Here is a 27,614-nt window from a genome sequence, read left to right as displayed (position 1 = left end):
AGTAAGTACTTACTTCCCCAACACAGTAACAGTTTACGGGCTTTGTGGTTCTTACGTTAAGCCTATGACTACGCTGCCTGCAAATATTAACACCGCTGAAGTTTTGAGAAATACAACAGGACGGTAGACCAAGTATGTCTATAATTTCCGGAAATCTTTGCTTCGATAATTAGTACGTATACGTCGCTGCAGACCAGCTGCAGTGAAACATACACCAGTCAAGGATAAAAAGTTTTTCCTGCTCACCAGTACTCATGAAATAGAGTATTATAACATCTGAATAATATCGCGATTCTTCCAGTTTCCTGTTGAGCAGCTGAGTAGTTTTGAAGATGGTACCTTCACACCATGCTCACTTAATTTTGCGAAAATCTTGCAACATCTATTGAAACATAAACCTACATACAATGCAACATTACATGCAACTATGTTTCGCAATTTGCAAACAGTTCAAGGTTTTCCTTTCCCTCCACCACGTCAGGAAATGTCCATGGAGACTTTCAACAGAATGAGAAATGTGTGTTGTTTTGTAAAAATGTTTATTTACAAGGTAGTATACAGTGATAATGGGAAGTATGAAATTGGTTCACATTTTTATTCCTGTTTTTTATCATTATGAGGATGCGAGTATCGTTAATCGTCAGGAACCCTGCAAAAGAAAGAGGAAAGAGATATTAGCAAAGAAAACACTGTTTGAGAAATACTCGGCATTGCATTTGACATTTTAAAAATATAGACGCAGAATAAAAGTAGCTTAATGAAGGAGAATCTACAATAAATATTTCGAGGTATTTAGCTTTTCCCTTTTTTCCATTCCCGTTTTCGATGTTTACTGGGTTTCCAGCTGGGGTACATATTTTGATGACGTGGCACGATTTGTGTAAGGAGGAGCAGAGGGAGTTTGATGGATTTCTGTCTGATTAGACAACAAATAAATTTTATCAGTTACATTTCGTCCTGTCAGTGAAAATAATGGTTGAGAGAAGTGCTGAAGTGGCATCTATTTATATACATAGACTAGAAAAAAATCCCAGAATGCTCGATCTCTACGTAACTAAGGTAATCGAATACTAAGACCAGTTAAATTTCCTCTCTAGGAACAAGATTACTTGTTTATTATTTTGGAAAATCGAGGGTTCGTTTGGACTTGAAGGATAATTGAAATGGGTGAGAAACGAGAGCAGATATTATTCAAAATGAAATAATTTCCAGGTGTGGGCGTCGAATTTGAAAAATTAAGATGTAAAAATTGGGTTACACCTAAATAAACCACGTAGGCAGGCTAGTAAAGTAAGTCATTCAAAAGTCTGGGATTTTTATTCTATGGTAGATTATCAGTACAAAACTAATTCGGAGGTGTTGTGGGTGTTCTTAGTGGAACATATGTATGTAATATGAATATATGACAAAAATGTGATACACGATTTTCGAAATGTAATAGAAACATTATGTAAACGTTAATGATAAAAAAAATAAAACAATATTTACCTTACTGCTGAACAATATTTCTCTCATCTCTTCTGCAAAGTAATTTTACTGGTATTGTTTTCTGGATTTCGAATATCTGGAACTTACATGAGAGAGAAAGACTGCCACAGCTGCACTCCGAGACATTCTTCCTAGGATGCATCATTCATTCGCAGCTAAATTTACGCTGTAATAAAATTTCCTGAGAGACGAGAGATCATTACTTGATCTGAACTACAGCTGGCAATGTTTCGATTAAAATGCTCTTTGTGACTACGCTGTGTCAACGGCTGCCCCACGGCTTCAAAAATTTTCGTTTTAGTGGGCGTGGTTACTAGGTCTTCGCTTTGATTTTTCTTTCTTTTTCTGTGGGGGGAGGGCGGGGAGGGGGGGAAGGTCACATGTCTTACGAAGTTTGTTTGACGTAGAGGCTTCAAGCTATGTCTCTGTTCATTTAGGCTTTCCTGTGTATCTTGTTGAAAGAGAAAGGATGTGCTAGAGAATTCAAAGCAGTGATAACATGGGTCGTGACTGTGAACGATGATGCATAACGTGACTAATTTTACTGCTACATAACGTGCAGCTTCATTTTACGGGTCGCGGCCGAGCTGGGAAAACTCTTACGTTCGTCAGTGTTTTCTGGAAGTGCAGTGGAATGTGGGCTATTGCAGTCCCAAATCATAACGTTATAGAGATATACTGACAACACAAAACCACATACAAAATGTCTGGAAACTGTCGCTCCAAAAATGTGCTACCTGCCGCTGTACCTCTGTTTACAAAGATAAAGACGCAAATATTACTTTCTTCCTCTCGCAGGAGCCTCAATGAAGTTGACTCCTACAATATTTTGACACAATGATTGACTAACAAATTGGGTTGTCGATAAGAAGTAGACGGCCAAACTACATCTTCTGCTTGCTATTTGTGGAAAGCGCAGATTGTAAGTCACACCCCGAGAAAATTAGGAATCCTGCCTTGGCACACAATTTTAACTAATGTTAAATGTTCAAACATATGTGTTTCTGTTTGCATCTGGTGTAGCGAACATTTCTAAGTACGACTATTTTTACAGCTGTCTTTTCAGCATGGCTGGTGCCTCTAATCCATTGTCGGTTCAGCAGGCTACATCAAGATTTCCTACTTCTGTTTTTGATAAATCACTAAGTTAATATAGTTATTTCAGGTGATTCTGTTTTCAGAATAAATATTGTGTTTCGTTTGTTCACTACGTTGCACCTCCGTGGTCAAGAGATCAGGTCTCACTCTCATGCGGAGGATCCTAGTCCAGTTCCCACTACTGCCAAAGACTTTTTCTTGGTTGGAAGAGTGGAGTGGAGTGAACTCAGCTTCGTGATACCAACTGACTAGCTACTTAAATGGAAAGTAGCAGCGTCGCAAACTGATAACCCCTGGAAGAGCGGTGTCCTGACACGGTGGCCGGTCGACATCGCGTGTTTTTAAGGCCATATCGTGGAGTTTAGTTTTCTGTTCAGCACATGGATATCCGAAAAGTACCGACCGGGAGTATGAGTTGACAGGTCACGGTGAAACGAGTATCAAGTGGTACGTTGTTAGAGGAAGGTGCTTAAATTCGGATTCCTATCCCTAACGCGGATTCCCTGCTTCTTGGCTCTGCAATTTCTTGAACTCTAGTGGAACCAAATGTAAATAGTAGGTTAGACTTCAACCATTCTGTAGCGAGATTGTCAGGCAATGCAAAAAGTTTTTACTTTGTGCCACATTTTTCGTTATTTCTCCTAGATAGTGACGGGTAAGCGTTTCTACATACATTTCTGTATAATAAGGTTCAAGGTTAGTGTTTAGAACTAAACAGCTTCATTAAGACGTTTGGTTAAAATTTATTTTGTTAACAAAATGTAGGCTGTTGTTGCGTAAACTGGACCCCTTCAGTTGTTAAACCGGACTCTTTAGTTTTCCATGCTTCAAGTCTGCCCTAGTTCTCTTGGATTTCTGTTTCAGATTCGAAGGGGATTGTGGGGAACGTTGACCAAAACACGAGGATTCCTTTCACAACTACAAAAGCTGTTGATGCAGTTCAGAAACGAGGAAGAGGTTAGAAGAATGCCAGTGAACAGGTATGAAATTGTCCAACAAGCAGTACAGTACACCAGAGAAAGCAGCGAAACCAAAGTAGGCAGACCTAGAATTTCAGGTAAACGTCTTGAAGAAGAACTACTAAAATACTTTCTTGCTATGGTAGCTTCTTTCTTTGGGCTTGAGCGTAACGACAAGAGAAAAAGTACTGTGTAATTGACAGTGAGAAATAGTATGGAACACCTTTTCAAAAACGAAATTTCTGGTGAAAAGTGCATTAGCCTTTTTCTGAAACATCGCAAAACCAAACTCTACGAAAGAAAGAATGTACGGACATTCAGTAACAGGGCTCACGGGTTTGCCAAAGAAGCCACACAGAAATTTTATAACCTTCTGGAGGATGTTGTATTATTAATGAAAAATCAAATATTACGTGTTTTAAAAAACAATTTTTTTACTATTTTCTAACAGTTAAAAATCAAAAACAAAATGGGGGACCGGTTTTTGGGAAATTCCTCTATAAACTATCTTTGCACCTTCAAGTGCACGTCCAGTGTGAAGGCAGCTAAAGACTGTTTTTGCAGTAATGTGTGTCTTCTTTACACCATAAGCAGCTGTTCTGTCTCCTCGACTATGTATTTAATTCTAATAAAAATTACAGTATTATTCGTAACTACATGCAGGTTTTCGGAAGGTGAAAGTACTAGACATAGAGGAAACAGGCACATATCAGTGTGTAGAGCACTTATCGAAGTTTTGAACTCGCGTTACAAGTGCTGAATGTGGGCATTGTTTGTCGCACCGCAGACGAAAATGAATGTATGCAATTCACTGAGACTGCTGCTGGTGCAGTCCAGGAAGGCGCAATGGCAGTAGCTCACTTTGGAAATCTGTTTACTTGTTAGGTATCTGCATTTGTGAAATATGAGGAGCAATCAAATGAAAACGATACATGGAATAAAAGTTTAAATGCTCTGTTTCTTATTTCAAAAGTAATAGCGATAACTGAAAAAAATGCGAGCGAGGCATAGTGTCTAAACTCACAGGAATGCTGAAGGGTGGTGTTACGTCTGCCACAGACGGCCCCTGCCAGACAGACTACACTAAAGACACCCCTGTGTACCATACAATATACACAAGCACTTGCAGGCACAACCAAGAGGACAACAATTCTTCAAAACAAACAGAACTTGCTAGAGACTAATGCGAACCTTTTTCTGCAGAGGTCGCCTCACAGATACAGGGAATGTTGGAGTACTCCCCCGGCCTCCGCCGGCTATATAAGGCCAGCGCAACAGCAGTACAGCCAGTTCTTCATCGAGCTAGGACCAGCTCCGACGGACCTCACTGACCCTCTTGATGAATGGTCGTGTACTGAGTATACCTCAGTATTGTAGAACACTCAGTATAATGTCGTTTATTGAAACTGAACTACACTTCTCGAACAATCACTATATACACACAAAAACAAATAACTTGTAGATGACCATTCATCAAGAGTGGCCAGCCGGTGTGGCCGAGCGGTTCTAGGCACTTCAATCTGGAACCGCGCGACCGCTACGGTCGCAGGTTCGAATCCTGCCTCGGGCATGGATGTGTGTGATGTCCTTAGGTTAGTTAGGTTTAAGTAGCTCTAAGTTCTAGGGGACTGATGACCTCAGATGTTGAGTCCCATAGTGCTCAGAGCCATTTTTTGAACCATCAATTGTGTCGGTGAGGTCCGTCGGAGCTGGTCCTAGCTCGACGAGGAACTGGCTGTACTGCTGTTGCGCTGGCCTTATAAAGCGGGCGGAGGCTGAGGGAGTACTCCAACATTCACTGTATCTGTGAGGCGACCTCTGCACAAGAAGGTTCGCATTAGTCTCTAGCAAGTTCTGTTTGTTTTGAAGAATTGTTTTCCTCTTGGTTGCGCCTGCAAGTGTTTGTGTATGTAATATGGTACACAGAGGTGTCTTGAGTGTAGTCTGCCTGGCAGGGGCCGTCTGTGGCAGACGTAACAGGTGGCATCATTCGGTTGCCGTATAATGTCGGCCCACATGTCGCCAAATTTGTTTCGACTACACTGCACAGGTTTCGCGGGGGAACCCTTACTTATCCGCCATACAGTTTCCATCGGTCCCCATGCGATTTTCATAGTTTTGGAGATCTGAAGAAAGACACTGGTGGCTTCAGATGAAGAGGTGCATTTTTGGGTACAATCATGCTTCCGAATGCAAACGCAAATATATTGTTGGCAAGTTGGCATCGATCATTTTGTTTTCTTCTTTTTTTCCATTTGACTCCCCTCATACCTCGATGAGAAAATTCGCAGTGGATGATTTGTCTGCGTGATCTGACACATCTGGCCCTATTGGTGCGCTCTGCGACTATACCACGACAAGTATTACGAATCGAAAGTTGGACAAATAGTCTATCCACCGATACCTCATTTTTCTATGTGTCCCGATTCCCGCGCAGTCGTCTTCTGAAACCTCGTAGGTAGTTGTGAATAGCCCTTTAGATGTAAGGTCGCTCACGTAATTGAAATGCAGCTTGATGGTGCTCGAGTGTACCTACTAGTCGAAGAAGCCGAAGCCGCCGCCGCCGCCTCGGCTGCTGCTGAAGGCCTGGCTCTGGGAGAAGGAGGCGGTGAAGGGTCCGACGCCGAAGCTGGCGGAGGCGCTGGAGGCGTGGCTGCTGGACTGGCCGCCGCCCCCGTGGGGGCCGTGCCCGCCCGCCACGCTGCCTGCGGACGCGGAGCTACCCGCGAAGCTGCCGCCGCCGCCGCCTCCGTGGCCGCCGTAGCCGCCGTGGCCGCCGTAGCCCCCGTACCCTCCGTAGCCGCCGAACTTCTTGCGGTGGAACGTCGGCTCTGTGGGAACGAGGACAGCTGCGTCACGTCTACGCTAAGTAAACGAATCTGTTCAGCTGGACGAGAGCTGCCTTGACAATATCTACGCTTATTGAGGACGCGTTGAGAGCTTTTCCTCTCCAACACTTCACTAACTGCATGGAAGATATACTAGCTTCTCGGTAAGGACTACAGCCGACATTTCCTCAGCTGTGAATTTTCACTTTGCGGCGGTGTGTGCGGTGGAAAATAGGAGATGAGGTACTGGCTCAGTGCTGTCAGGACGGGACGCGAGCTACGTCTGGAGGAATGCTCTGTCGATAGAGCACTAGCCCGCCAAACGTAATGGTTCCGTGTTCGAGTCCAAGAACTGCACATAGTTTTTATCTTCGGCTAGTTAGTAACAGGCAGTAAACTCAAGAGAAAGAAAAGGCAAATACATTTAATTTGATCTGCGGTTATACTCGAGATTTCTGAAATCCTTACATGCTGCAGTAGTTCTTCGGTTGTATCTATTTAAAATCTACCAGTGCCAAACACTAAATTTACGTCAACAATCCGGTAATATGGAGTTCAGTTTACTAGTATACTCACTGTGTACCTGCCTTGTCCATCCTTGTCAGCATCGAGTGTTCCGGACCGAGACTCGAACTCGGGACCTTTGCCTTTCGCGGGCAAGTGCTCTACCATCTGAGCTGATGGTAGAGAACTTGCCCGCGAAAGGCAAAGGTCCCGAGTTCGAGTCTCTATACGTTAAGTACGTGTTAGATATGTGTTACGCGTCGAGCAGCGCGTGACCTTGATTGGTACATAGAATTTTTCGCTGCCTCTGCTACAGCGTCCTATATATTTACTTAGCTCGTGTTGCAGAAAATGTGGTTTTGCTACTTCCGGTTGCGTAAGATAAGAGCTGATAAGGACTGGCACGCCGCGCTGCTCGCGCGTTAGAGTCAGTCTTCCAGCAGTAGCAGTGGCAGTAGTGCTCCACCATCTGAGCTGATGGTAGAGAACTTGCCCGCGAAAGGCAAAGGTCCCGAGTTCGAGTCTCGGTCCCGCGCACAGTTTCAATCTGCCAGGAAGTTTCATATCAGGGCACACTCCGCTGCAGAGTGAAAATCTCATTCTGGAAACATCCCCTAGGCTGCGGCTAAGCCACGTCTCCGCATTATCCTTTCTTTTAGGAGTGCTACTTCTGCAAGGTTTGCAGGAGAGCTTCTGTAAGGTTTGGAAAGTAGGAGACGAGGTATTGGCAGAAGTAAAGCTGTGAGGACATGACGTGAGTCGTGCTTGGGCAGCTCAGATGGTAGAGCACTTGCCCGCGAAAGGCAAAAGTCCTGAGTTCGAGTCTCGGTCCCGCACATAGTTTTAATCTGCCAGGAATTTTCATATCAGCGCACACTCCGCTGCAGAGTGAAAATCTCATTCTGGAAAGCATTCTTGTTCGTTGATATTTCTTTAATAGTTATTTTTATGTATCTTACACGATTTGTGCTATCATTAAACCGTTATCCCTTTCAAATTTTGTTCCCCAAGTTCCTACGGATCATCATCGTTGCGAGTTCAACACAGGAAACTTCTAATACGAAAAAAACCAAATTTTGACAAAAATTAGAAAAAAATCAGATCATGCAGCCTAAAATTTGAATATATTACACTAGCTGCACTATATTTCGTTTAAGTTATACCGGGGGGTTACAATTACACCTTCCCTATTTAAAACGTTATAACACAGAAACTAAATACCCTACGTTGACCACGAAACTTGGTAACATTAATGTCCAGAGTATGGGTTGCATGATTTCCATGCGTCACAGCGCCACCGACCAGTTTCAACTACGGCCACCAGGTGCCGTGATCAGCCATTGTGATTCATAGTCTCACAGACCTGACCAGTCGCAGTTCACTTGTTGACGTGTCAACGTGAGCTTGGACAAAAGGAGTAGGGCATTGTTGATGAAGCTCTATTATCAAAACAACAGTAATGCTGCACTTCGAGCATATCGCCGGCTGAAAGGATAACGGAAGGGTCCTCTTTCTCCATCTACTGCGCGAAGCATGATGAAGAAGTTCGAATTAACTGAAGAACTGGGCGTCGCTGCGGGAGGTGGTTAAAGCAGTCGATGTTGCTACAGCAGACAACGCTACGCGTAATTCATGATCATCAGGCAGTGAGTGTGCTGTGAACATCCCGTGGTCCACTGTACCGGAGGTGCTTCGAACCATTCTCAAATTGTATGCGTACAAGATCCATATCGTACAGCAGCTTGCATCACAGGTCGCACAACGAGGTGTTGACTTCGCTCTCCGCTTTCTCGCAGGAATGAAGTTGACGAGGGCTGGCCCTGGACCATTCTATGGACAGACAAAGCTCATTTTTCTCTGACGGGTGAGGTGAACTCACGGAATTTCTGAGTGTGGGGGTCTTCACCTCCAGTCACTGTGCATGAAGTTCCTCTGTATGGTGAACGTATCACCGTATGGTGTGACTTCAGGCTACGTTCCTCATTGGCCCATTCTTTTATGAATAAGTTGGCGCTCAAGGACCCAAGACTTGCAGTGTGATTGGCCAGCGATATTTTCGGCTACATGATTATTCGGAGTATGAAAATAAGGGTCTCATGACTCATAAGCTTTGCTTCAATGCGTCTGTAATTTACTGAGCTTAGTCCTATTGAGGGCAATGTTCCGTTACATTCTGTTGGCCTATTAACTGTCGCACTGAACCATTTCTTGGGATAAAAATAAAAAACACATTGTAACCAGTCACTAATCTTTAAGTCTGTAATGTGCGACGTGTTTCGGAGACTTCGCTCCAGAAGCAGGTGGCAGATCAAGTGTTTAGATTGTTACCGGGATCCAAACACTTGATCCGCTACCCACTGATGAGCATAGCCTCTGAAAGACGTTGTAAATAAAAATGACTACTTAAGTTACGTTTTTTATTTGAAATTTAAACAGACAGTCACCGAAACAGTCTGCGAAACTTGTGTATGTGTAACAAATATTGTCCGAAAAACGGTGAAACATAATATGTCTTATATATACAAGGAATTTTTAAGACTTCGCTGACAGCACAGAACAACAGTGGAGAAAGGGATTTTAAAACCGATGTTTTGGAATTATACTCTGATTCCCAGAATGAAGTTCACTCTCCGCTGATTTGAAATTTGCTGGCGGACCGGACCTCGATCCTCGAACCTCGAATCTATACTTTTCACAGTGCTCTACCGATTGAGCTACGGAAGCACGTCTAATGACCAACCCACACTTTCACTTCCATCAGTACCTCGGATGTATCTTATAAACATCACAGGAGGTGTCCTACATACTTGCGGGACTAGCATTCCTGGAAGAAAGGTTATTGCGTAGACACGGCTTAACCACATCCTGGGGAGGGGAAGGAATGGGTTGTTTATAGAATGGATTTTCTCTCAACAGCAGAGTGTAGGCCTCCTGGAAGATTAAAACTCTGTGCTGGATCGGGATCGAGCCTGTGACCTTTCTTCTTTTGGAATTGTAAATCTCGTAAGGTATGTAGAAGAATTTGTGTAAGTTTGGAAGGTATGTGTACTGGCGGAAGTGAAGCTGTGTCGACGGGTCGTGCTTAGATAGCTCAGTGGGTAGAGCACTTACTCGCCAAAGGCAAGGGTGCCACGTTGGACCCGGTTCGGCGCACAGTCTGATGTTTAGCCACAGAGCCATGAACACAGTGTAAGAAACGCACCACATTTAGAACAGTAACACTAGTTCGAGGGCCATACTTCCAATTTCAAGAGCCTGCCAAAGCTCTCTCGGGTTTACAAATGTTGCGGTCGTGAACTACGTCCGCATTTGCATCTACATATACGGCTACAGTTCATAATTAAATGCCTGACAGAGGGTTTATCAAACCACCACCAAGCTCTTTATCTACCGTTCCACTCTCTAACACTGGGCGGGAAAAACACAAACTTTTTTGTGATACTCATTTCTCCCTGCAGAGATGGGCATTAAGAAAATATTTTCACTCTATGAGGAGACAGTTGGTGATTGGAATTTCATGACAATATCCAGCCGTAACGAAAAACGCCTTTGTTTTACTGATTGCATACCGTATCCGTGACACTCTCCCTCTATTTTACGATAATACAAAATAAGCTGCCCTACTCTGAACTTTAAGGTTGTCCTCCATCAGTGTTTTGTGATGTGTATCCCACACCGCGCGGCAATATCCCAGAAGTGGACATGCAAGCATAGTGTCTCCAGTCTCTTTACAGAATATTGCATCCTCAAAGTGTCCTGCCAATAAAACACAGTCTTTGGTTTAAATTTCACACACCATTACGTCCGTGATCATTCCACTTTAAGTCATTCGTAATTGTAAACCTAAGTATGTAGTTAAATTCGCAGCCTTAAGATTTGTACCATTTATCGTGTAGTCGTATTTTCCTTTTAGAACCTATGTGGATGACTTCTCACATTTCATTACTTAGAATCAATTTCCACTTCCCACAACATAGAGATATCCTGTCAGAAACATTTTGCAATTGGTTTCGATCACCTGATGACTTTACGAGACGGTAAATGACAGAATCATCTGCAAAGAACGTGAGAAGGTTACTCAGATTGTCTCCTAAATCGTTTATACAGATTAGGACTAGCAGACGGCCTACAACGCTTCCTAGGGGAACACCATGTATTACTTCCATTGTACTCGATGACTTTCCGTCAATGACTAACGAATTGATCTTTTGACAGTAAATCACGAGTCCAGTCGCACAGCAGAGACGGTACTCCATACGCATGCTATTTGATTAGAAGTTCCTTATGAGGGACAACGTCGAAAGTAATCCAGAAATATGGAGAAAATTAATGCTCACCTGTGAAAAGCACTCATTACTTCGTGTGAATAAAGGGCTACGTGTGTTTCAAAAGAATGATATTTTATGAATCCGTACTGACTATTTGTCAATAGATCGTTTCCCTCACATGATGGAATGTGCGATCAGAGTATATGTTGCTAAACCATATTGCAGATCGACATTCTGTAATTCAGCGAATTATTCTTAGATGCTTTCTCGAGTACTGGTGTGGGCTGTGAACTAGTGGAGACTTCACCTGGGGCAGGGGCGCTGGCGGCCCACTCTGCGACCAGCACGATCCCGAGCAGCAGCAGCGCGGCTCTCGTCGAGGGCGTCATGTCTGGCGGCGGCGTCTCGTCTGCTTCTCGTCTGCGTCTCCTCAGCGGCCTCCGGTGCCCGAGCTAGACTCTGCAGGCCGGCCAGCGCCGGTCGCCTTTATAGCGGCCACCGGCAGGCCGGGCGACCTCAGGCCGCAGCCCTTGGGACTGGTCCGAAGGCCCGACCACGCACGCGTCATCCCACCTGCTGCAGCGTCTCTGGAAGACTCAGACAGCCCGCGTCTCGCTCCCGCAAGTGTGTGGCTCGCTCTAACAGCAAACGTTAAGTGGGCCCTCACGCACTCAATATTTTTGCACTATAATATTATGTAATTACACTACCGAGAGAGTAACGCCAAGAGGGGAACAATATTATTACAGTGACGCCCAGGTAGAGCTCTGTCAGCGAAGCGAAATGTCTGCGCTCAATAATTTAGGACTTTTTTTTTTGAGTCATCGGTCTTCTGGTTGGTTTGATGTGGCCTGCCAAGAATTCGTCTCATGTGCCAACCTTTTCGTCTCAGAGTAGCACTTGCAACTTGTGTCTTCAATTCTTTGCTGAATGTATACCAGTCTCTGTCCTCTACAGCTCCCTCTAGTACAAGTCATCCCCTGATGTCTTAAGAAATATCCTATCATCCTGTCCCTCCCTCTTGTCAGCATTTTTCATATATTCCTTTCCGATTCTAGGCAGAACCTTGTCATTCCTTACCCTATCAGCCCACCTAATTTTCAGCATTCCAAATACTTCGATTCTCTCCTGTTCCGGTTTCCCCACAGTCCGTGATTCACTACCGTCAATGCTGTGCTCCAAACGTACATTCTCAGAAATTTCTTCTTCAAATTTAGGCTTAAGTTCGATACTAAACTCCTCTTGGCCAGGAATGCCCTTTTTCCAGTGCTTTTTTTTCCGTGTGTCGCTGGTAATTTTGCTGCTTAGGTAGCAAAATTCTTTAAATTCATCTACTTTTTGACCATCAATCCTGATGTTAAGTATCTAGCTGTTCTCGTTCCTGTTATTTCACATTACTTTCGTCTTTTCTCGATTTACTCTTGTATGTTTTGCTATTGGAGTACTTGCCTTGCAAATGCAGTAATTGTGCAGAACTGACGAAAGAAGTCTGAAAAGCTCCCTGTAAACGCTTTGGTGGAGTAAGGAGGCATTCATTCTAACATAGCTGCGTAAGCTAGAATAACAACAAACAAATGAACTGAGTAGTTTATATCGAAAACATGTGTTGTTGTTTATGTATTTACCTACTGTAACAACTGTTGCAAACGAAAGAAAATTCTTTACTGACTGAATGCTAACACGATCTTATGTCCCTGGTGCGACAACCGCTACAAAGAAAAAAACGTTCGTTCACGTAGCAAGTAACCTGATCTTATTTGTTAATTCTGAAAATTGCTACAAGTAAAATTAGCGTTTCTGCTTACTGTCATTACATCATGATCTTCAATTTTCTCTGCCGGCCGTGGTGGCCGAGCGGTTCTAGGTGCTCCAGTACGGAACCGCGTGACTGCTACGGTCGCAGGTTCGAATCCTGCCTCGGGCATGGATGTGTGTGATGTCCTTAGGTTAGTTGGATTTAAGTAGTTCTAAGTTCTAGGGGACTCATGACCTCAGATGTTAAGTCCCATTGTGCTCAGAGCCATTTGAACCTTTTTTTTTTCAGTTTTCTCTGCAACTCTGGACAATTAAGTATGTGGCTTTTCCTTTACAGTCAGGAATAACATTTCTCAAAGTATCTCAGGATGGTTTAACATACATTCTCCAGCGCACACCCTGACCTTCTGTCCGTTGCTTTTTTCAGTTCTTTGCGGAAATTCATTCGAAGCGTATTGAATTTCTCTCTGTTCTGGCAGGAACTGCCGTTTATTACGCAATATTACACTTACAGTCTACACTATACTGAGAGAGTGTTAACATTTTTCAAGCCTGCCCTCTTCTTCAGTACATTAGCAAGCCGTCAATACCGGGCGCTGATGGTCAGTGTCATTGCGCAATAAAAACTTAGTGTCTGAAGGCCCCTTTACACTCACGTTTGGAAGGCTATTAGCGAAAATATTACATGACCGAGATTACATATCACTTTTTAGCAATTAAGTGGCATCTATGTCCAAGATCTTACCTGCTAAACCTATCATGCTTCTTAGTGACACACACAAAAGAGTCTGTAGAAATCTTCTTGTTGTGTGACCTACTATGAAACGTAACTTTGAATATAAATTCGTTCGTTTTTATTAACCGTGGCCAGTTTCCTTAAAATTCCTGTGTGCTGCAGACGTCCTGTTTCGAATGATGTACCATTGTGTTGTAGAATGATGTCTTCTATGGGGTTATACATATACCACTTACTATGGTAGGCGACATGTTCGTATATCATTTCTACAACGTAACCGTGGTCCACCCGGATAGCCCGGCACGTTACAGGGCCGCTTCAGGGATTCGCAGAGGCGAGGCAGCCGCGAATCAAATCCGCATCGTGAGTTGACGAAGATTGCTATTGCATATCTTTTTTTTATTGCGGTTTCCCCAGTACAACTGGATAAATACCTGGCTGGTACCCACGTCTAGAGTCATGTACACCCCAAGCAAACATTTAGAAAAATTCTCACACCTGAACATGAGATTTACTCTGCTCTGGACGCAGACAGATGGGGATGACGTAGCCAGATACTACCCAAATGCACAACTGAAAACGTGAATGTGGATGTTTTTTTTCTGCACTTATTAGGGTTTGCCAGTCACGCTAATTTTAGAGATTAGTGTAAGTCCTTCTACCTACTGTTGGATCCCTCTATGTTTCTTCATCCTGTTGGTTTGTATATTTACAGAAACTTCGGCAGTTTTTAAATCGTCATCCTGCTATATGCTCTTTCCATTTCTTTCTGTACTCTTATATTTTTTCATTTACATACATCAGTCCTAATTTGGTTCTATATTTCGTTATCGATATTCCCTTGTATATCCTGCTACATGTGTGAGAAATCTTATTTCTGTTCTCTGTACTCTTTGTATATATTTTTTATTATCCAGCTTTCGTTTGCATACATTACAGCTAGGAGTGAACGGGTTTTCTAACATCTCAGAAATGTCTGTTTCCTGATTTTCCCCTATAAGATTCATCTCACGGAGTCATCCATTAAATTTCTCTACGTTATGTCTGGATGTGATTTATTGGAACCTAGGTACTGACTCAAGACCTCAGTTCAGCGTATTTCCGGTACCATTTTCTATTAATTTTGAGCCTACGTCACCGTTGCCTTAAATGTAGTCTGATGGTGGTCTTCTGACAAACAGAACTTTCATCGTTAACATTAAACGCTATTGACACAGTTTTTCTTATAATAAAGACATAGCTGTGCGTCCGTATACGTTATGTCTACAATTATATTTACCAGTCTATTACAGTTTAGGCTCAGTTTTGTGTTTCCTTACATCGCCTGTGGTTTATTATCAGATATCTGTAAATAATATGAAGCACGTTTACTTTGTAGCTGATATGTTGCTCTTCGTAGGTTATTCTCGCTGTCAGCAATAATTACCATCTCATCTGCAGATAGGGATGTCAAGCCGATTACATAAAACCGCTTACGTTAGTCACAACTACGGACTGGCAAGTCGCAAAGTTATCCAAGCCAGCCAGGAAGCTTTAAAACTACAAAAATGTTGTATACTGACAGTCTTAAATTTTCTTTCTGTTGTTGGTGATGGGTTTGTACCAAAATATTTATTTTCATTTAATTTTACCATACAAGTTATATTATTACAATGAAATAATCTTTTATTACATTGGTTTTTGATATAGGGCATCATCGCCCTCCAAGAACTTTCGCCACAACTAAAATCATTGAACCGCACGTTTGCAGCTTAAGATGCATGAAATTCTAAACGTGAACCGTCATTTTTAACCAACGTTTTGGTTCGAAGCCAGTAACAGATTCTTTAGTTCTAAATAACTTGTAATGTAAACAGTGGCTGATTGCTGCTTTTACGTTACTGTAAGAATCAACCTGTATTTTTACGCATCCGTGTTCACACTATGCCAGTTTTCGACAAAACAGCATAAAAATATTAGCAATGGTGAACACATTGTTGTGAATATGTTAGGATGCGATATTTTCAGCAGTAATGCGCAAATTATGAAAAGAATTACGCATCTTAAAGAATTTTCGAAGTCGCATTGAACTTTCGGATTTAGCAGCCAGTCAGCGACAAGGTCATTAAATAAACATGAAAAGTCTGGTGGACATAGCTGTCCTTGCACTCATTTTTTTACATTTTCCGTACTTAATCAGGTTTCATTTCTTATATAACTGAATCGACAGAACCGCTTCAGCAGCTTCAGCTGCCAAAATGCTTAAAGAGCCAGGCTACTGCTAATGATAATATTACCTATTCTACATTCGCAGCCGAGAAAAAATCATTAAACGAATACTATATGCCTAAGGAGTAGACGTCCTCTGAAATCACAAAAGTTAAGATATTTATCCACCCAAGCTCTCGATTATTAGTAACAGATTCAAATGGGCGTTATGCCCTAATGGCCTCTGTAACAGTCACAGAAGATTCAGTTCTTTTTCTTAATTTAACGAGTGACATACACTTCGGCGGTAAAAGTCGTGGGACAGCCATATGCACATATGCAGATGGCAGCAGACTCGCGTACGCAAGGTACCAAACAGCAGTGCACTGACAGAGTAGTCAGGTGTACTCCGGTGATTCATGTGAAAATATTTCCTGCTTGATTACGGTGGCACGAAGGGGATTAACAAACTTTGAACTCGAAATAGTACACTACTGGCCATTAAAATTCCTACACCAAGAAGAACTGCAGATGAGAAACGGGTATTCATTGGACAAATATATTATACTTGAACTGACATGTGATTACATTCTCACGCAATTTGGGTGCAGAGATCCTGAGAAATCAGTACCCAGAACAACCACCTCTGGCCGTAACAACGGCCTCGATACATCTAGGCATTGAATCAAACAGAACTTGGATGGCGTGTACAGGTACAGCTGCCCATGCAGCTTCAAAACGATACCACAGTTCATCAAGAGTAGTGACTGGCGTATTGTGACGAGCCAGTTGCTCGGCCACCATTGACCAGACGTTTTCAATTCGTGAGAGATCTGGAGAATGTGCTGGCCAGGGCAGTAGTCGAACATTTTCTGTATCCAGAAGGGCCCGTACAGGACCTCATGCCGTCGTGCATTATCCTGCTGAAATGTAGGGTTTCACAGAGATCGAATGAAGGGTAGAGTCACGGGTCGTAACACACCTGAAATGTAACGTCCACTATTCAAAGTGCTGTCAATGCGAACAAGAGGTGATCGAGACGTGTAACCAATCGCACCCCATACCATCACGTCGGTTGATACGCCAGTATGGCGATGACGAATACACGCTTCCAATGTGCGTTCACCGCGATGTCACCAAACAAGGATGCGACCATCATGATGCTGTTAACAGAAACTGGATTCATCCGAAAAAAAGACGGTTTGCCATTCGTGCACCCAGGTTCGTCGTTGAGTATACCATCGCAGGCGCTCCTGTCTGTGATGCAGCGTCAAGGGTAACCGCAGCCATGGTCTCCGAGCTGTCAGTCCATGCTGCTGCAAACGTCGTCAAACTGTTCGTGCAGATGGTTGTTGTCTTGCAAACGCCCCATCTGTTGACTCAGGGATCGAGACGTGGCTGCACGATCCGTTACAGCTATGTGGATAAGATGCCTGTCATCTCGACTGATAGTGGTACGAAGCCATTGGGATCCAGCACGGCGTTCCGTATTACCCTCCTGTACCCACCGATTCCATATTCTGCTAATAGTCATTGGATCTCGACCAACGCGAGCAGCAATGTCGCGATACGATAAACCGCAATCGCGATAGGCTACAATCCGTCCTTTATCAAAGTCGGAAACGTGATGGTATGCATTTCTCCTCCTTACACGGGGTATCACAACAACGTTTCACCAGGCAACGCCGGTCAACTGCTGTTTGTGTATGAGACATCGGTTGGAAACTTTCCTCATGTCAGCACGTTTTAGGTGTCGCCATCAGCGCCAACCTTGTGTGAATGCTCTAAAAAGCTAATCATTTGCATATCACAGCTTCTTCTTCCTATCGGTTAAATTTTGCGTCTGTAGCACGTCATCTTCGTGGTGTAGCAATTTTAATGGCCAGTAGTGTAGTTAGACCTAGACTCATGGGACATTCCATTCTGGGAATCGATGGAGAATTCAATATCCCTAGATCCACACTGTTAAGAGCGTGTCGAGAACACAAAAGTTCAGGAATTACCCTAACAAAGATAACGTAGTGGCCTATGGCCCTCACTTAACGACCGAGAGCAGCGGCTTTTCTGTAGGTTTGCCAGTGACAACAGATGAGGAACACTGCCTGAAATAACCGCAGAAATCAGTGTGTGACGTGCGACTAACGTATCCGTTGGGACAGTTCTAACATTCTGCGTGGTGTCTGTTTGTTCTATATCGTGTCTCCCTACCACTTTCGCGCAACGACGCTCTCAGCGTGTTTTTTAGTGAACTGACTAGTTTGAACCTGGGACCTGTTGCTGGTAAGGAGACGCCAGGCCACACATGACATGTAGAGTTCGGAAGAGTTCAGTGAGACTAGCGATGATATAACCAAATACTTAATGATTTCAGCGTCAGCTCCACTGCATTCCCTGTAAAAGAATCTTAATACTAACTAAATTTAGTGGAAGGGGTTCAAGGCTTTCCTATTTTTAGTTAGCTGGTAAAATAACGTCGAAAAAGCAGTTAAGTTTACCATTGGAAATTTTATTCTACTCACAAAACATTGTTTATAAATTGCACTATTGATAAAAGGAAATGTTTTAATACAGGATGGTAAAAACCAACTGCGTTCAACAAAAATGTGAACGAATATTCCCTGAATGGGTTTCCAAGTTCTACAATGGATCGAAGGATGACCTATGCCATATCACATCTATAATCTAGGTTTAAATTAAGTTTCACAAAAGAGAAAACTATCAAAATGGTCTACAGTGACCCTCAATTACCTTTAATTACTTATCTAACTTGTCGTAAATTACAGTGACTGATGTGGCTTCTCAATTACTGTATAACAGAAAAATCATGGCGTTTCAGATTTTTATTTCAAGTGGCAAATGTGAACACCATGAGATTTAATTGACGATCGACACTAGTATTACGCAAAAAGGGGGTGTAACAGATGAGACTTCTGCAATTCTGAGTGAAGCTTTATGCGCTGTTATGCAGCATTGCGTGCGTTCATTACCTTGTCGGTGTTCGTCAGGGGGCTGCGGGCAGCACAGCTCCGCTCACCTCGCCGTCTCGGAAGCAACTCTCCCCTAACTTCTCCTTACTACAATTTACCGAAGTTGGTTTAAAAAAACTATCTGGCTGTGTTTTCATCTGACCAATCAGGGTCTCAATGTTAACCTTAAGCTCCGCCTACAAAAATTCTGTCTATCCAATGAGAAACGTTATACTTTTCGTGGTGGGGCAATGTTTTTAAAGTTTGCAACGTAACAGAGAAGCGAAAAAGTCTCACGCTAAAACTTGCAGCTGGTGTGGTCCTTTTAGTGTTATCGTAAGATCTATACTGTTCTTCTGGAGGGCTCTATCTTTTAACATAGGCTGGGGGTGGTCCTGAAGTAACAGAGACACGAAAAAGTCTCACGCTAAAACTTGTGGCTGGTGTGGTCCTTTTAGTGTTATCGTAACATCTATACTGTTCTTCTGGAGGGCTCTAACTTTTAACATGGGCTGGGGGGTGGTCCTAGCGGTTACCTGGAGACGTGGGTGTCGGTCCCTTATCGTAGGGCCTTCCAGCTTAACACGGTTCTGCTCTCGGCTTCTGTTCTCGTTTCTCCCCTCGGAACTCCGTCTGTCTCACGGTGGGAAGGTATAACATGCTTTTAGGCATTCTTGTGTTAGTCTGTTGTATTCCATTTGCTCACTCGTTACTCGTACTACTTTGGTTAATTTAATGTCACGATTTATTCGGAGCTTTGTGGCATACTATTGGATTTGCTTATTATGTCAGGGTTTTCATGGAAGGTGTTGGATTTGCCTGACACTTTACATACCACCACCCTTCGAACTAAATTTTTGCACTGAAGTTAGGCAATGATTGAATCGTTGTGTAAGTCAGTCAAAAATTATTCTGTTATCTAAATTTTGTTGCCTACTGTTCAGCCACGTTATTCTGTTCTATGCTAGTTTGTATTACTAATTTATATTTTAATATTCTTCCACATTATTATCAAAAATATGTTTATATTGACAAGGGAAGAATATTTTTATTCTATTGTAATTATTATTTTTTAATTATTTTCTTTCTTTATTTAATTGTGAAGTTTGTTTTTAAGAAGTTTGTTATCGAAAGTGAGGAGTCTTTCACATCGATTTTCTTAGAAATATTGTTTTTATAAATGTAGTAATTATGTAAAATCTATTCCTAACACATTTTCTAAATATCATGTACAAGTAAAATGTTTTTGTTTCTAGACACTCATTTCAACACTGTTACACTAACAAATAAGAATTATTTCCTAGAATTGCTTTGACAAAGAAATATACATACACAAGTATTGAGATATTATCCTAACAAATGGTACAAATGTTAAAAAAAAGGAAAACATCCAAAAAGATAATTTTTTATTCTTTGTTTTTATAAGGAGAAAATAAGTAAAATATAGTTATTCTTTTATTTTTATGAGGAGAAAATAAGTGGCATATATTTTGTGTTTATTATGCCTTACTTTTGTTCTTTATATACTGTCCATTTCAGAACTAATGACTTATTTTTATCGATAGTCTATTTTTTACTTAAGTCCATAGTCAATGACTGTTATTTTGTAGTTTATTAGCTGTCTGGTGTGCTTAAATTATTTAGTTTTTCACACGTTTCTTTTGCACAATTCCTACATCACATAATTTGATTTCACACATTCACACAATCCTATGAATGTTTAAGCATGAGGTTGGCGAATGTTTTTTGCATGAAGGTGATGGACTTGAGCGAGATGGATGTGGGCAAGTATTTGATGTACAGCTTCGTTCGTCGTTCCTTGTTGGCTTTGCAAGTGTGTTTTGCTGTTGTTGAGGTCCCATAATGGAATGGAGCTGTGAGTGCAGAATCTCGTGGTTTACTGGCTTTGTACGCGTGAAAGTCATCGTTATGTGTCGCTGAAAGCGGTCGTTTTTCGTTGTAATACTTCGCAGACGACTAGTTTACAATAAGATAGGGATTGGGGAAGGTATGTCGTCTATTCTTCACCCATCTTCTTTCTTGGTCTCAATCTTGCGAATCTTCAACTTCTGTTCTTCCTGCTTTATCTCTGCTTCTTACTTGCTTCTTGGTTCTTCTCTGGGCAGGATATGGAAATATTTATTGATAACTAGTCGCTTTGAAGTTCTCCTCTTAGTAACAGTTTGATAAATTGTTTGGGCGTGTCATTTTTACTTTGTGGAAATTTTCATCAGTTTCGTGCATCAGCGTGCTGTTTAATAGCAGTAGCGTGACTTTTACACATATTTTTTTTGCCAGTGGTGGCTTGCCCAAGCGGTCTTCTCGTCGGGCCGTTTTTTGCTCGCTCCGCTGAGTCGGGGTGTTCGGGGTTTACGAGCGGTAAAGTCCGGTGTTTGGTTGTCAGTCCCTGCACCGGTCCCTTCCGTGTTCCGCCACCCTGTGGTTCAGCAGATATACAGCCCACTTCAGCTACAAGGGCCTTCTGTTGGTCTTGCTGTCCTTTCCCTTCTCCCGTTGCAACTTGTGGGTCTTTGCTGGAGTTTTTACAATGGTTCTCACAAAAAGTTTTACTTATAATGATCTAATAAATGTCTAGTACCTACATTGTTTTACGCCTTCTTAAAAAGCTTTACAAATTTCGGCGCCCTTTCCATGTTACAATTCTAAGATATTTTGAGTCTTAACGTCTACAAGAATCCTCAAATTCGTTTTTTATTTTTGTTTAGTGTCGTGGTGTATAGCATTTTAGTATTTCATGCTGTTAGACTATCTACGCTTTATCCCTTCACCTTAATCTATGGTACTATTGGTGTTATTTTTGTTTTTGTTTTTATTGAAACTACTTTCTTTTTCCCACCTTCCTCTCTCTTCATTCTTCTTTCTCCTGACGATCTTATCTGCAACATAATCTTGAAATATTGTGCTGATTATTTACCAGTAAGAAAATTAATCTTCAAAATTGTACTGAAAGTGTTTAATGCTGCCAGTCTTAGATAAAAATACCTCTGCTTTATCTCGTAAAATACCCTATAATTCTCTTTTACTGTGTTCCGAAATACCTTGAACTTCTTGCAATTTTTCGTCGATTTCTTTATGGACTTCTAACATGAGTTGAGGCGATTCCCCCTTTTGTGCATACCATTCTAATTCTTCATCCTCTTTATCTCGCGTCATTCTTAATTGTTTGTTTATAACTGGTATTTCTTCTAATTTTAGCTTTTGCTCAAAGAGAAGTGTGACATTCCCGAATGTTACGCTACCATTCCCCATGTCTATTATCGCTCGTCTCTCATTTAAAAAATCTGCACCTATAATCAAATCAACAGTTAGTTTAGGTATAATCATGAAGTTGGCTTCGATCTTTTGACCTTGACACGAAAGAGTTAACCTTGTTTGTCTCGTAACTTCCGCAGCATTGTTTCTAATAGGACCTGTTACTTTAATCTTACGTGTTTTCAGAACTGGCAATTCCTCATTGGCATTACACTGCATGAATAAATTTTCTGAGATTGCAGTCAGTTCACTTCCACTATCAAATACAATATTGACTGGGATATGCTTTACCATGGCCTTCACAATTGGTTGAATTTGAAAGGGTTGGTTCTGTTCTTCTTCTTCTTGCATCAACGAATCCTCCACTGAATCATACATGAGTCTTTTCAGGAATTTCCCTTGTGAATTCGAACTTTCTGTAGGATAAGCTTCGACTGCTACTTCTCTCTCTTTTATTTCCTCTTCTATGTTTCTTCCTTCATTCACGCTTTCTTCAACATCCTCTACCTTTTCCTCATCCTTGTCTATCTTCTTCTTCTTCGTCGCTACTTCCACATAATCGCATCTAAATGCTCTAATTATCGCTTCATAACTTCCTTCATTATATACGTTGGGTTGTGTGCCCACTAGTAACTTATTTTCAACTTCTGTCGACTGCGCATTATCTTCATTGAATTCGCTTTCCCTGGTTTCCATCTCAAATAGTTCTGCAATACTCATTACTTCGTCCTTTCCTCCTACATTCGTTGTGCATGCCTCTGGTAATTCATCTTCCTCGTCAGTATTCTCCCAATTAATTTCGTCCCAACACGATATTGTTATTTTCCTGTCTTCGTTTTCATCTGGTCCCTGCGGTTTTGTTTCTTCCTTCTTGTCTTCTCGTGATAAGGTTTTCACTTCTCTGTTCAAGGTGCTGCAATTGTCCTGGGTCGGTGCGTCATTCTCTTTGGCATGGGCGCTTAGCTGTCAATTCGAACGTTTATCGGGGTTTGGCGAAATTTTGCATTAATTGGCTGTGGCGGAAGGGGACCGAAGCGAGTTCATTTGCTAAAACAGCTCTACATCGCCTGCAGCGCCCCTTCTCAGCTTGTGACCACATCGGTCAGAGTCTAGACTACTGGAAAACTATGGCCTGGTCAGTTGAATCCCTATTTCAGTTAATAAGAGCTGATGGTAGTGCTCTAGCGTGGCGCAGACCACACTAAGTCACGGACCCGAGTTTTCAACAAGGTTCAAAATGGTTCAAATGGCTCTAAGCACTATGGGACTTAACATCGGAGGGCATCAGTTCCCTAGACTTAGAACTACTTAAACCTAACTAACCTGAGGACAACACACCCATCCACGCCCGAAGCAGGATTCGAACCTGCGACCGTAGCAGCAGCGAGGTTCCGGACTGAAGCGCCTAGAACGGCTCGGAAACAGCGGACGGCTTCAACAAGGCACTGTGCAAGCTAGTGGTGGCTCCATAATGGTGTTGATTGGGTCCTCTGGTCCCACTAAACTGATTATTGACTGAAAACGGTTATGTTCGACTACTTGGAGAATATTTGCAGCTATTCATGGAGTTAATGCTCATTTTTATCGATAATAACGCCCAGAGTCTTCGGATCACAGTTTTTCGCGATGGGTTTGAAGAACTTTCTGTACAGTTCGAGCGAATGATTTGGCCACCCAGGTCGTTCGACGTGAATCCCACTGAACCTTAATGGGACATAATCGAGAGGTCAGTTCATGTAGAAAATCCTACACCGGCCACGCTTTCAGCTATAGAGATAGTGGGGCTCAAAATTTCTGCAGGGGACTTCTAATGAATTTTGTAGTCAATGCCACTTCGAGTTACTGCACTACGCCGGGCGAAAGGAGGTCCGATGCGATATTTGGAGGCATCCCATTACTTCTGTCCCCTCAGTGCATACTGGGGTGATAAATTAGTAGCAATAACTCGAAAAAGCTTTCATGATTTGGTCCATCTATAGCTTTCTCGATGTAACTAGTGGACTTGCAGTTTCACGTCTATCCGTCAGCACTGTAGCGGTCAATTTTTCTTGTTATGATTTTATGGACAATGTTTCGTTGCCACATCACTTAGTACCGTTCCTGATTCCTATTTCTTCAGCTGTTCGCTGCTCACACTGGACCATATGTTTCTCCAGATTTCTCGTTCATGCAGTAGCAGTTTCTCATGTTACACCTTTGCGGTACTCAGTGTCTGTTCCACATAGCTTCACTGTAGCTGTTATTACATTCTATGGTTCACATGGCTCTGAGCACTATGGGACTTAACTGCTGTGGTCATCAGTCCCCTAGAACTTAGAACTACTTAAACCTAACTAAGGAAATCACACACAGCCATGCCCGAGGCAGGATTCGAACCTGCGACCGTAGCGGTCGCGCGGTTCCAGACTGTAGCGCCTAGAACCGCTTGGCCACTCTGGCCGGCTACATTCTATGTCCTGAATCTAGTTTTGCTGTGGAGCGTATGTGATTACAGTACCTGTTTCATGCTGAAGTGTGTTATGAATCATTAGTAATCCGCTATTTTATTTTTTGTAGTTCCTCAACCTGTCCCTCGTGTACTTAGCAGACTTTACCTAAGTCAAACTCACGTATCTTGCTTACAATGCGGTTCTGTGCACTACTGCTTCGAATATTACCAACATTTCCGCCTTCTCAGCGTTAATTTTCACGTGAGAAACAGGGGCTGAAACGAGTCTCAGAACACAGTTTGATTTCGAAGTATAATCGGAAAATAATTTCGAACCAACAAGTATCTAATGGTGTATGGGAGATAAGTATTCATACATTCAAGGAAATATTAAAACGTCTTACAGTTTCGTATATGGTAATCAAAATAAAACGTTTTCAACTTTGCACGTGATAAACCTCCCTTGTTTCTGTCTAGGTGAAAATCCTTGTAAATTTGATTGCATATCTGTACAAATCAATCGTAGAAAACAAGCAGAAAATATATTTTGTCTCGCAAATTGTGCAACTTGAAACTGAGAAGCTGAGCTTCCTCATCATAGCCTACTTGGCACAATTAGACTTTTTCTTTTATGGCTGTTTAAAACGTCCAGCTCACAGCTAGACTAAGATGCTTTTCATACCTTCAAACCTTACTTTGATTCTACGATCGTGGGCTGTTTCATGTGAAACTAGCCTTGCCCAGATCCGGTATTTCTGTCATTTGCATAAAAGCACGGAATGATTGTCATTACTCTGAAGAGAAGGTCAACAAGTATATCTACTTGAGCCTGTTAAAAGTAACTATGTCATTCACGAAGCTACAAACGCAGTAAAGAGTAAACGGCTCGTATATTCACAGGTGACTCCTGGTTATCTCATACACTGGATCGCAATCGTGTGGTACTTTAAAGCTGTTTGCCTTGATAAACAGACACCCAGCTTTTGTCCTGACATTACTTATTGCGACAAGAACAATTTTGCGAATCTCCAAGTAAATAACGGAAATTAAACAGTACAATCAATACACTAATATCAGAAATTAACGCAAAATATATGTACAGTACTTTCATTTTACACATCTGAAACGAAGTGAAATAATCGTCTAAATGCAACAGAACTGAAATGTGCTAAAGAGGGTTAGCCGATTACAGTTTTAGGAGGATGCGAAATGACACATATACGTATAATGGTCCCACTTGAATATGTCATCACTGTAGCTGGTCATTTTGTCGTTTGACACGCGTGAGTAGGATGCCGTACTGAAATGTAATGCCTCCGAAATACTTATGGGAAAATTCTCAACATAGTCGCTTTGGCGAAGAACACATTTCAAACGCTTCGTCATTATGAACGTGAAATCCTCGAAAGTATGCTGGACGTTTTGGGAACAGATGAAAAGCGGGTTAGGCCAAGTTGTGACTGTATGGCAGATAATCCATGACAGTGAAACCGAGGCGTCAGGTTGTTGCCGATGTCTCAGCGCTCGTATGTGGTCCGGCATTGTCATGCTGAATGAGAGAGTGTATGAAGTGTGGACGAACCTTCGAATTTGTGCTTACAGTTTTCTGAGTGTCTCATGGGACTTTACAGAGTTTTTTCGTGGTGCCCTTAGACATGAATACCAAACGCACACGTTGGACGCACCGGCACACTGCGAGCATGAGTTTTCCAGCTGATGCCATGTTCTTGAACTTTTCTGGGATCTGTGATTCTTTGTGGCAAAATTCCATCAATGTTATCTTTTTTTTCGGGATCAAAATGGTGAACTTAGCTTTAGTCGCCCGTCCCAATGTCGTTAAGGAATCCATCACCGTAGACAGCGTTCGTTCTTCTATGGATTTCAATTGGAGAGGTGTTTTCTGCGATTAGAAACTAGATTACTGCTCGCTGTTTCTCACACACCGACATAGTTACGTTACACACAACCACGTTACACGCTACAATTCGGAGCTCAATGGCGACAGAGGGTTGCAACTTGCATCAGCAAAGCAGGGAAATCGTACGAGTAATGCGCATGACATGTAATCACTTTTTATTAGCATGACCTTCTTCTTCTTCTTCTGTAGTGGTCAATCCAAGGATTGGTTTGCAACAGCTACAATGGCAGCTTGTCTCCATTCTGTGCGTCTTTCAGCTTTTCTCTTCATTTCTTTATAGGTGTTACATCCCACATCTTTCACGATTTGATCCATGTACCTCAGTCGTGGTCTTCCTCTTGGTCTTTTTCCCTCGACATATCCCTCTATGATTGTGTTCAGGAGTCCTTTATGTCTTAATAGATGGCCTGTAAATTGCACTCTTCTTTTAACAATGAAACTCCAGAAGCTTCTCTTCTCACCTGCTCTTTCCAGAACCACTTCGTTTGTGACCTTGTCGATCCATTTTATTTTGAGCTTGTGTCTATAGCACCACCTTTCAAAAGAATTTAGCTTCTGCTGTTCCTCTGTCCCGAGAGTCCATGTTTCACACCCATAGCATGCCACACTCCACACATATGATTTCAAAAATCTTTTCCTGGTTTCAAGGCTGATGCTCTTAGATGTTAATATGTTTATCTTCTTGTTAAAAGCAGCCTTTGCTTGAGTTATTCTACTTCTCACTTCTGCCTTGCGAAATCCCTGGTAATATTACTGCCCAGATAAGTAAATTTATCAACTTGTTCAAGCAGTTCATTGCCTACATGAACTTGGACTTTCACTTGATCATGACCTTATAACGAGAAAAACGAATGCACCCGTTTATAAGATCATTTATCCTTTTGCGAATCAAACTTTGATTTAAATTATTGTGACAAAAATATAATTTGTATTTTAATAAACTACATTTTGTCCTCACAAGAAAAGGTACATTTCTGAGTGACGAGTAAAATTACATTCTTTTTACATTAAATTGATGACTAATCATTAGTATAACCAGACATGGGAAACTCAGTTTTCATCCCAGTAGGTTTCATATACTGACGAATTTGGTGGAAACTACACACATAGTATTTCACGCCAACGTTGCCTCTAAGTTGTATTCTGATCTACTTTCAGAACTACTGAGTAACAATAATTAAAACATGTGCCCATGCCAGACACAGA

At 42.1% G+C, this 27,614-nt stretch overlaps 1 protein-coding gene across 2 annotated transcripts; it reads right to left on the bottom strand.

Annotated features, from left to right (window-relative positions):
- Positions 1 to 522: 522 nt before the first annotated feature.
- Positions 523 to 11,627, bottom strand: LOC126263345 (uncharacterized). Of its 2 annotated transcripts, none has more exons than XM_049960444.1 (3): positions 11,453 to 11,627; positions 6,082 to 6,376; positions 523 to 649 (listed from the first exon to the last, which is right to left on the bottom strand). In XM_049960444.1, coding segments are annotated over exons 1-3 (378 nt in total). In that variant the 5' UTR covers positions 11,535 to 11,627; the 3' UTR covers positions 523 to 648. The 2 variants fall into 2 exon arrangements, with proteins under 2 accessions (XP_049816401.1, XP_049816394.1); XM_049960437.1 differs by having other exon boundaries at positions 6,078 to 6,376; positions 11,453 to 11,624.
- Positions 11,628 to 27,614: the final 15,987 nt, after the last annotated feature.

Source organism: Schistocerca nitens, chromosome 1, assembly GCF_023898315.1.
Source record: "Schistocerca nitens isolate TAMUIC-IGC-003100 chromosome 1, iqSchNite1.1, whole genome shotgun sequence".
NCBI lineage: Eukaryota > Metazoa > Arthropoda > Insecta > Orthoptera > Acrididae > Schistocerca > Schistocerca nitens.
The sequence above is the reverse complement of the archived record's forward strand: the minus strand, read 5'-3'. Positions and strand labels throughout refer to the sequence as shown.

What these genes read in the sequence shown, in the direction of transcription:
- LOC126263345 (XM_049960444.1), bottom strand. Translation starts at nt 11,534, where the DNA reads ATGACGCCCTCGACGAGAGCCGCGCTGCTGCTGCTCGGGATCGTGCTG. An exon ending in CGCCAGCGCCCCTGCCCCAG is followed by an intron (nt 6,377 to 11,452) that starts GTGAAGTCTCCA and finishes TCGTTCCCACAG; the next exon opens with AGCCGACGTTCCACCGCAAG.